This window comes from Emiliania huxleyi (genome assembly GCF_000372725.1).
Source record: "Emiliania huxleyi CCMP1516 unplaced genomic scaffold EMIHUscaffold_552, whole genome shotgun sequence".
NCBI lineage: Eukaryota > Haptophyta > Isochrysidales > Noelaerhabdaceae > Emiliania > Emiliania huxleyi.
Genome location: NW_005197862.1, coordinates 9,068 through 18,894, shown reverse-complemented (window position 1 = coordinate 18,894; position 9,827 = coordinate 9,068). Strand labels below are relative to the sequence as shown.

Below are 9,827 nucleotides of genomic sequence, written 5' to 3'. Positions count from 1 at the left end.
GTGTGTGTGTGTGTGTGTGTGTGCGTGTGTGTGCGTGTGTGCGTGTGTGTGTGTGTGTGTGTGTGTGTGTGTGTGTGTGCGTGTGTGTATTGTGTGTGTAGCGAGTGCGCGCCTCCGTCAGCGTCCTCCCACTCGTCGTTGAGGTAGAGGATGAAGGAGACCACGCGGCGCAGGCTGCAGGGGCGGGGCGGGGCGGAGGGGAAGGGGGGGGGGGGGATATATGGCGGGTGAAGGGGAAGGGGAAAGGGGTCGTAGAGAGGAAGGGAAGAGGGAGGAGGGAGGAGGGAGGAGGGAGGAGGGAGGAGGGAGGAGGGAGGAGGGGGGAGGGGGGAAGGGGGAGGGAGGAGGGGGGAGGGAGGAGGGAGGAGGGAGGAGGGCGCAGAGGGCAGAGCGAGCGAGGGAGGGAGGGAGGAGGGAGGAGAAGAGGGAGGAAGAGACCTGCCGCCGGAGATGGAGCCGCCGTCGGCTGCCCGTCGGCCTTGCCGCTGCCAGCCGCTATTCCCGCGCGGCTGGTCGAGGTGCCTACCGTACCCGAGGCGCGTCCGAGCTCCGAGGAGGTCCGAGGGGAGGAGGGCGCAGGCCGGCTGGTCGAGCTGCTACCTACAGGCGAGAGGAGGTCCAAGAACGCTTGGCGCCGACCGCAGGAGAGCCCGTCCCACCGCGGCCGGGTCGGCGCGCCGTTTGTAGTGGCCGCCGATCGGGTAGAGAAGGTAGTTGAGCTCCGTCTCGAAGGGCGCGAGCCGCGGCAGCGCCGGCAGCGCCGCAGCCTGACGGACGACGGTCGGGTGTCGGCGCTGGTCGGTGGCTAGAGTCGAACGAGTCTGGCTGGAGGAGAAGCGGCGCGGGCGAGTGAGGATGGCCGCGAGGCAGTGTTCGATGGCACACACCTCCAGCTCGCGTCGCAGTCCGTTCACCGCGCTGACGAGTCCATCGCGCTCAGTGACGGAGCCGGCGGCGTTGCGAGGCGGCGGGTAGATGCTGCACTGACGAGATCGCCGCACTTCAGTGTCGACGCGTGCCGTCCCAAAGTTGACGGAGCCTATGTACCGAGAGACGCGTCCGATCACCGAGGAGGTCCGAAAGCGGTCCAGCGCGGCTGGTCCAGGTGCGTTGCCGACGGCGGACTCAAATCCACTGTCGGCGCCGACGGCGACCGCGTCCGCCTGCAGCCTTCCGGTTTGCGCACGCGTGAGCCAGTCTGGCACGACGACGTACCTGTGGCGGTGCAGCCTCTCCAGCTCGCCTGTCCGCAGCGGCCGCGCAAGCAAGATCATGACACCAAGCTTCATTCGGCTCGAGATGAAGAAACACAGCTCGAAGGAGCAAGCCATAAACTCCTTAGACGCGGGTTACGCAGCCTCACACCTCACAGCTTGCTTTCCCGATTTCTTCTTCCTACTTCCTCCTCTCTCGCCGCCTTCTCCCGCTCCACTTTCAGAGCGAAGGGGTCGCCCGCGGCCGCTTGGGCCGCGAAGCTGCGCTCCTTGTACGGCACCTTGTTCCTGCATTCGGGCGGTGGCTTGTTCGGCACAAATCCAGGCCCCGAGCGGCCGTCGCGGCGGCGTACCCGTGGCCGCTCGTCGTGTGCTGTCCATCCGGGCCTGCGCTCGAAGGCCAGCGGATCGCGCGGCTGCGGCTTACTCGGTTGGTGGAGGCGGCGCCCCACGCCAAAGCGCTCACGGCTGCGATCAAACTCGCTCCGACGGTCTTCGCGCCCCCGGTGCTCCTCATAGTGGCGTTGATCGTCATGCCGGCGTCCTCGCCAATCGCCATGCCGGTCATCATGACGCCGATCATCATCACGCCTGTGCTGATAATCATCTCGAGGCCGCCTCTCGCTGCTTCCTGGCGCTCGACCTGGTCGCGCCGCTCCGCAGCGGAAGCAGGACATCCTCGAGGCAAATACCTTCTCCATGCCGCAAGCTGCACAAGTCCAGTCTTCGTCGGTCACGGTGGACCAGCATGCGCCTACCTTCTCGGCGTTTGACGGCTCCTCGAATAGATCCGACGGCAGCAATGCGTCCATCTCCCTCTCGCTGCGAGATTGTGTCCTGTGTGGCCACTGACCTGCCGAGATGGATCTCGAGAGGATAGCCTTGTGTGGTCACCGACCAGCCTGGGATCGATCCAGCGCTCCTGCGATCTCGAAAGCACCACGCGCTGCTGGATTTAGGACAGAAGGGGGTGGGGATGTATGTGCCAGGCTCGGACTGGAAAAAAATTGCCGCGCCGCTGGGTTCCGGCTCACCAGATATCGACAGATAGGGTGATTTGCCAAAATACAGGGGTCCGAAAAAGAAAAATCGGGCGAGATGAGCATGTCGGCACTTCTGACCTGTGTGAGCTCGGCAGGCTTCCTGCTCAGCCCGCAGCAGCTGGCGCCGCAGCAGCTGCGTGCGACCACCACCGGTGCGCGTGCACGCCCGCTCTTCGCCTCACTGCGGCGGCTTCTCTGCTTTCGTCCCTGTCTTCGCCGGGTGCTCAGGCAGTTCCTCTCCTTCCGCCTGTGTCCTCCTTAGGACCGACGGTGCTGGCCCCTTTGGTGCCCGCGGGCGCCCGCAGGGCGCTGCTCGTGGCGAAGGAGGGCGGCGGCAAGAAGAAGGCTTCCAAGGCCAAGGAAGCGCCTGCCGTGGAGGAGAAGGAGGCGCCGGCCGCTGAGAAGAAGGCGCCGCCGCCGCCGGACATGCCGCCGCCCTCTGGGTTTGAGTGGGGCCCAACCTTCTAGGAGGGACGCTCCTTCGCCTCTCTCTCTCGTCCTCGCTCTCTTCTCGCCCTCTCTCGTTCTCTCTCTCTCTCTCTCTCTCTCTCTCTCTCTCTCTCTCTCTCTCTCTCTCCGCATCAGCAATTGCTGCTCCGCTGCCGCCGGCGTGTAGCGCATGCTGTTGACACTAACCATGGTTCGGCGGGTGTGCTACGTGATGTACTTGCCATGGACTCACTGTGGCGCCGTGTGCATATTCACTGAGCTCTCGGCTCTCCGCACTCCGGCCGGGCGTCTCTCGGGGCCGCAGACGCCAGCGTGTGAGGTGTGTGCGTTTCGCTGCTCTCGCCGCGCAGCCGCATGTGGCCGACGATTTTTTGCATGCCAAATACTACATGTACATGCAACAAGAGAGAAGTACGAGAGATAGAAGAGCCCACTCTCGATCTCTCTCTTCGTCTTCGCGCGGCGCGTGTGGGGGCGGGGCCCTCCACACACGTGCACACTGCACCCCCCGGGGGCCACCTGCATCTCCGCGTCGCGCGTGTGTCACGACTCCTAGCGCGCACTCTCACATCATGTCAAGACACAGGGCTCTACTGTTCCTCTGCATGCTCCATATGAGTGTGTATGGCCATGTATGTTGTACGCGGGTGCACATGCATGTGATCAACAGACGGCGGAGCAGGAGGCAAGGTGTGCATTTACAGGTGATCACAGGACATGCTGGTAGCGGCTTCCTAGAGCCACGCCGCGTCCGCTCCTGGTAAGTTCCGTCCGTCACCATGATCACGCTCTGAGAGTTCTGGCGGGGCGTGTCCCGTTGACGCAGTTGACAGTGCAGCTAGCCGCTGCATTTCTGCCGCCGCTGTCCGTCAGACCATGATCGCGGTCGAGATGCCGCACGAGCGGAGGCGGTCGGAGGCGGCATCGCGCTTGCGCTGCTGCTGCAGAGCGTCGGCCGCGGGTGCCAGCGAGGGATCCAGGTGGCTTGCAGTCCGGAGAATGTGCGCCTCGGTGACGAGCTCGCGAGAAGGCCGCCGCCCAAGCTTGCGACCGAGCCGGTCGTGCCGGAGGCTAAGCTCGAGCTTCTCGGCCGGCCCCGCCAGACACGGCGAGACGGAGAGCGAAGTTGGCTTCATCACCCCCGCGTCGACGAGGTCCCGCAGTGACGGGCGCTCGGAGAGCTTTCGGTTGAGCACGTCCTTTGTGAGCGCGTGCTCAAGCCGGATTGAAGTGTCGGCGAGGCGCGGCGACAGCTTTGGGCTGACGGTGAGGCCCACCTCCCCGAGGCGCGAGAGCGTCGGCTGTGTCACAGTCATCTCTTTCAACCACAAATCGCCGCGTCATCATCACCTCTCACGCCTTGGCGGAAAAAATACATTATTGACGAAAGCCAGGCGTGCGTGTGTGTGTGTGTGTGTGTGGCCAGGCGAGAATAAGCCCATCGAGACGGTGAACGAAGCGGCGCAGGGTCCAAGGACAAACAAACAAGGGAGGACCCCGTGTCTACGCGGCTTGGAACGACTGCGTTCAGTGTCGAATGCTGCTCTCTCCAGGTGTCTCACCGCTCGGTGACCTCGAGGTCCAGGACCAACGTGCTCCAGACCACGGTCTGGATGCCGTGGCGACAGGCACTTGGAGGCGTGTCGCGTGTGGGCCATTGAGCTGCCAAGCTGCAGGCTGAGGCACGTGAGAGAGACCTCCGTACGCTGCTCTCCGTCGAGCTCCGCAGCGCAAGCAGCTGGGATCCCTTCTTGAATCGTTCGGTCGCTTGTACTGCGGACCCGCTTAGCTCCCTTCCCGACGCCGATCCCGGGCGATCACACACACGCGAGCACCGCGACTCTCCCGCGGCGTGCGACACAGCACACTGCCCGTCAGGTCATGACATCTAACTTACGACAACATCTGGTCGTCGGTTACACTAACGAGCGCTATGTAGCAATCTAAGCTGTGGCTCCTGAAGAGCTCCGTCGCGGGCGCCTGAATGTACAATGGCTCCGCACTCTTGCATGCGTGGGGGCCCCCTGCGACTAACGAGCTCGCTGTCCGCCACCTCTCCATACGCGAGTCAGAATGCCCCGGAGCGGGGCATGGCGCGCGTCTCGGCCTCTTCAAAGGTGCGCGGCAGCACTCCGAAACGGGGGTAGATCATGAGGGGCGACGGGTCGTCCGCCTCCGGCACCGCCTCCAGGGCCAGACTGAGCTCGGCGGGCTCGTCGCGAGCCACATCCTCCTCCCGGGACTCCCCGGCCTGGCGCCGCCGCTTGATGATAGGCGGACGATGCGGCTCCTCCTCCGGCGGGCCAGATCGGTAGGCTTGGGGACTGGCATCTCTGCCTTGCCAGGCAAAGCGGGGCCAGAGCGCAAGTGGGGCGAGTGCTTGGAGAGGTGATGGATGTGCGGGTGCGGGGCTGCTGAGTGCCGCGATCTGCTGCTCTCCCTCTCCACTGCGATGAGTCGCACCGTCCGGCTGTTTTGCCGACATGACGCGGAGGTTCGCGGCTGGTCCTATAGCGTGCTTCGCAGGTGCCGACCACCGCGGCAACTTCTGACCACTGACTGGTGACCAGCTGACCCCCCTTGAGACCCCCCCGCGAACCCGTTCCGATATTCGACAGATGATATCTGGAAGTGGGAAGGTGTCCGTTTCAAGTGAGTTAATGTGGCAGCAGACCCACTCTCGAGACTCGGATGGGTGCTTGCACGTACTTTTAGCTTACTTACTGGGAGAAACGAGGGAGAGGGGGTTGTGTTCTCTAGGCCCCTAAGGGCCCTACGCGCGGCGTGAGATCTCTCTCTGCTTCTACCCGCGGGCCTAGATTCACAGACCTTGTTATTGAGAAGAAAATACGTCCTATGGCGCTTTGCGCTGGTATATGAGAGGTTGAGGTGCGAGCCCTGGAGGCCCTGGGGATGGGGGGAGACTACCCGCGGGCCTAGAAGGCCCGCGCGCAGGGGGGTGGGACATTGAGATTGAACATTCTGTTTCACAGACCTTGTTATTGACAAGAAAATACGTCCTATGTTCACAGCCTTGTTATTGAGAAGAAAATACCTCCTATGGCGCTGTGCGCTGGTCTGTGAGAGGTTGAGGTGCGAGCCCTGGAGGCCCTGGGGATGGGGTGAGACTACCCGCGGGCCTAGAAGGCCCGCGCGTTCACACAGGTGCGCACCACGCTCAAGTTTGCCGGCTCTTGGGGTGCGATGCCGTTCCGCCTCGCGCACAGCAGTATGGGTCGACGGCGTGGAGAGGTCCAACCCACTCCGGAGGCCGGCGAGGAGGGTCGCGTACAGGTGCGAAGGTTGACGCCTGACGAAGCAGCCAAGAAGGCCGACGAAGCAGCCAAGAAGGCGCGGCGCTGCGCCGGCCGGACACCACTGTGACGTCCGTTCCGGGCATTTGAACGCGACCTTCGGGGGCAAAGACATGGGCTCTATGGCTCAGACTGGACTCCTCTTGGTCCCTTCTGATGCCCTAGGCCACACCTGGGCCTTACCTGGGGTCCTAGGGGCCGGGCAGGGTTTGCCCCCCTAAAGGGGCCCGAAGAACCTTAATGGACAATTCAATGTGTGAGTGTTTGCGAACAGAGGCACGTGTGCTAATTCTAGGCCGCACGTCGTGGCACTATGACGAAGGTAGACGTGCGGCTGCAGCGCGCCCGCCGCAGGCTCGGCGGTGCGCGCGTGTTAGCGATAAAGTTGCGGGTAGAGCCGTTCCCGACTTGTCGAATGCGAGGCCTCTGCGACGAGTGCCAGTCGCGCTGCGGAGCCACGCCCTTCGAGCCGCGTCCCGTCGGCCCTACCCTCGAGCGCGTGTCGCCTTGGTTGGCGACACCCACTTGTCGAGGGCAGTCCGGCCGACGGGAGCCTGTCGCGCGCCGGCGACGAATGCGGCGTGTGTCGGTGGTTTCGAGTTCGAAGCGACGATGGCACGACCACCGCCCTGCTTCCTGACCGGACAAGGAGGGGCCTACTCCCGTTCCGCGAGGAACAGGAGGTCTCCCCCCCTCCCCCGGCCCGAGCAGCGACGGGTGGACGCAGGACGGCAGCCCCTTCGGGGTTAGCAGGCGAGAGTCTGCGGGGCTCACGAGCCGAGTCTCAGCCACACGCCCCCCGCGCCTGTACTCCACCAAGTCAAGGTGAAAAGATCTTATCAGCCAGGCGGGCAGGCCAGGCGGGCTCATCCTCCCTGGCTCAACCTCTAAAAAAGAATTTTACTATCCAAAAAGAAAATCCGCGGCGAGCCGGCGATCCTGGTCTTTCCGAAGACGAGCCCCGCGCCACGGGTGCCAGCCGTGCCTCCGCGGGAGTCGCCCTTCGAGCCGCGTCCCGTCGAGCCACTGCTCACCGCAAAAGAAAAAGAACTCTTAACCCTAGTAGGTGGATAGTGTCGCTGTTTTCGAAAGGCGCTGACGGCCCGGCGCGTACCGCGCGACGCCCGGGCTACCCACCAGTGAAAGGCCTATACCAACCCTTCAAAATGACCTACTAACTTTGGTACACTCTCACTTTGATATTTCCCGCGGTGCACACTCAAAGTCCGGAAATCTCACAGACGCGCGCGTTTTGGCCGGCTACCCCATCGGGTCGCACGGAGACACGGGAAGGCTGCCGCAAGCCGCCTCCGGGTGCAGGGGCCCGACGCGGTAGGCGGGGGCAACAGCCCGGTAGCTGGCCGCGCCTCTCCGCCCCGCCCGTCGCCGCTGCACCCCTTGCCGCGGCCCTCGTCGCTGCTGCAGCGACGACAGCCGCGGCACGAGGTCAGAACGCGGCCTCGGAGAGCTCGAGCGAAGGCGCCGACGGTGGCGGCCGTGGTAGTGGTTGATGGTAGAAGGCTCCTGAGCCGTCGGGCACCACGCTCGACGTCGCCGAGGAGCCGCACCCGGCGCGAGCGCCTGCGCGTCGGCGGGTGCCACCGAAGGCGGGTGGGCAGCACCGGGCGGGGCGGCGGAGCTTCTCGAGGCGCGCACGTGCCCCGCGGGTCGTGCGCCGAGGCAGACGGCCGAAGAACCGGTGGAGTATCGCGCCCTCCTTCGCCGTGCCGCGTGTGCGCTGCGCCCGCTCGAGAGGCCGTCGAGAGCAGCGCGGCGCAGCCGATCCGGGCGATGAGCGTGCGCGGAACCGACCGGACCCGTCAATGTCCACTATGCGGGCATGGCCAGGCCGGCGCGGTTTGGTCTGGCGACCTACAGGGCGCGCACCGCGGTTGTGTCAACGCGAGATTCCGCGAGACCGCCTGTCTGACAGGTTATCCACCCACTAGGGTTAAAAGACAAAAAAAAATAGCGCGTCAAGCAAACTCACGGCGATGCTGGCCCACATCCAGGGCCTCCGGCAGCGGCGGCGACGCGACCGCGACGGGCGCCAGTCCTCGAGCCGATCCGACCCGAGCTCCTCGGGCAGCCAACGCGGCAATGAGGCGGCCACGGCTGCGGCGGCCGCGGCGGGTGCTCCCCTTCACACGGCAACGACTGCGCACGGCGGGCCGCTCGACACGGACTGGGCGGACGAGCAGTCGTCGCAATGGACGCTGCGGATCGTCACCGGCCGCGAAACCGGTTCCAAACGCGGCCGCAGCGAGGACGCGTGCGGCAGCCAGCCGGCGGGCGGCGGCGGCTGACGACGCGCCGGCTGCTTGCAGCGTCGGACTGTCCGGAGCCTCGTCTTCCTCTCCCGCTACTGCGCTGCAGACGTTTTTTGGTAACCCGGCGGAGGAGGCCGCGCCTGCTGCTGCTGCAGATGACGTCGAGACGATTCCGCTCGAAGATTTGATTGGCGCGCCCAGATCATCCCGAGATGCTCCGAGATCCGCCGTCCTTGGGCGGGGTCCGTGTCGGGTCCGTCTCTGACGCGACACTCCTCTCGTCCCTTTTGAACGCAAGCTCGCTCGAGGACGAGCCGGTCAGCGGCTCCGCGAGGCACCGGGGGAAGGGGGGGGGGGGGCCCTTTTTGGGGGGGGGCCCCCCCCCCCCCCTTTCCGGGGAAATTCCCCCTCCCAAGGGGGGATTGCCCCCTTTTTTTATAAATAAGGGGTTTTTTTGGGCCCCCCCCCCCCCCCCCCCCCTTTTCAAAAGAAAGCAAGCCCAAATGGGGGGGCACAAGGGTGGGGGCCCCTCCGTTTCCCACTTTTGCCCTTGCCCTCGCTCCCGCTCCTCCTCAAAGGGGCCCCCCCCCCCCCCCATCCCCCCCCCCCCCCCCCACACCCACACCCACCCACCCACCCACCCACCACGACAGGACACCGTGCGGTGGAGAGGCGACCCGTGCATCATCCTGCCGCACGCGCTCTGGCGGCCGAGTGTCGAGCCGCTCCTCCGCTGCATCTACTCGCCCGACGCCACAGAGTACTTTGTCGAGACGCTGCTCCTGCGCCGCTCGTTGCCAGAGGCGCCCGCCCGGCGGCCGGAGGAATAGCTCGTTTGAGCGCGGCGGCTGTTATGGTCGGCGCGTTCGCTCTCAGGCGCTCGGCGTCGCGCACTGCGCCCTGTACTTCGACGTCGGCGGCCCCTTCTTTGCAACCTTCTACCGCAAGGTCGCGTCCCGCCGCTCCCTCCTCTGCCGTTCCGCGCCGCCGGTCGGCGCGAGCGGCGGCGGCAGCCGCGGCGGCGGCGGCGGCAGCGGGGCCGGCGCCGCGAGCGCCGACGTCGACAGCGACGAGTTCCTCTTCTCGCCGCTGCACGATGCCGAGGTGCCATCTCCCCATCTCTCCCCACCTCTCCCCATCCCTCCCCATCTCTCCCCATCTCTCCCCATCTCTCCCCACCTCTCCCCATCTCTCCCCATCTCTCCCCATCTCTCCCTACATCTCCCCACATCTCGGCGCCGACCTGCCATCTCCCCACCTCTCCCCCCCCTCTCCCCACATCTCCCCACGTCTCGGCGCCGACCTGCCATCTCCCCACCTCTCCCCACCTCTCCCCACATCTCGGCGCCGACCTGCCATCTCCCCACATCTCCCCACATCTCCCCACATCTCGGCGCCGACCTGCCATCTCCACATCTCCCCCCCTCTCCTCCAAAGGTGTCCTGGCACTCGCTGCCGCTCGAGCACGCGCTGCTCTGGCTGCACGCGCTCGACCTCTCGCCCCCCGCGACTCTTGCAAACGTGACGGGCCCTAGA

The 9,827-nt window shown here is 65.4% G+C and overlaps 5 protein-coding genes across 5 annotated transcripts in view; 3 read left to right on the top strand and 2 right to left on the bottom strand.

Moving 5' to 3' along the window:
- Positions 1-1,278, bottom strand: part of EMIHUDRAFT_445922 (hypothetical protein) — a 2,918-nt gene extending 1,640 nt beyond the window's left edge. The window contains exons 1-5 of the mRNA XM_005765418.1: positions 1,115-1,278; positions 888-1,039; positions 679-767; positions 439-522; positions 113-174 (exon numbers count right to left, since the gene is read on the bottom strand). Coding sequence (XP_005765475.1) covers positions 113-174; positions 439-522; positions 679-767; positions 888-1,039; positions 1,115-1,274 — 547 coding nt within the window. The 5' untranslated portion in view covers positions 1,275-1,278. The remainder of the gene's footprint in view (positions 1-112; positions 175-438; positions 523-678; positions 768-887; positions 1,040-1,114) is intronic.
- A 1,040-nt stretch (positions 1,279-2,318) lies between these two features.
- Positions 2,319-2,725, top strand: EMIHUDRAFT_247148 (hypothetical protein; the record flags this gene model as incomplete). Its single annotated transcript, XM_005765417.1, has 2 exons — positions 2,319-2,409; positions 2,520-2,725. 2 exons carry the CDS (start codon positions 2,319-2,321, stop codon positions 2,723-2,725), a joined length of 297 nt encoding a protein of 98 aa, XP_005765474.1.
- Positions 2,726-3,091: 366 nt separating this feature from the next.
- On the bottom strand, positions 3,092-4,056 carry EMIHUDRAFT_445920 (hypothetical protein). Its single transcript, XM_005765416.1, has one exon. It carries the CDS (start codon positions 4,021-4,023, stop codon positions 3,577-3,579), a length of 447 nt encoding a protein of 148 aa, XP_005765473.1. The 5' UTR covers positions 4,024-4,056; the 3' UTR covers positions 3,092-3,576.
- A 3,959-nt stretch (positions 4,057-8,015) lies between these two features.
- Positions 8,016-8,327, top strand: EMIHUDRAFT_247145 (hypothetical protein; the record flags this gene model as incomplete). The annotated part of the gene is made up of 1 exon (XM_005765415.1): positions 8,016-8,327. The coding sequence occupies one exon, from the start codon at positions 8,016-8,018 to the stop codon at positions 8,325-8,327; it is 312 nt and encodes a 103-aa protein (XP_005765472.1).
- A 176-nt stretch (positions 8,328-8,503) lies between these two features.
- Positions 8,504-9,827, top strand: part of EMIHUDRAFT_119969 (hypothetical protein) — a gene marked incomplete at both ends in the record, with an annotated part of 3,220 nt that continues 1,896 nt past the window's right edge. The window contains 4 exons of the mRNA XM_005765414.1: positions 8,504-8,608; positions 8,945-9,058; positions 9,168-9,395; positions 9,729-9,730. Of these exons, the coding sequence (XP_005765471.1) occupies positions 8,504-8,608; positions 8,945-9,058; positions 9,168-9,395; positions 9,729-9,730 (449 nt within the window). The remainder of the gene's footprint in view (positions 8,609-8,944; positions 9,059-9,167; positions 9,396-9,728; positions 9,731-9,827) is intronic.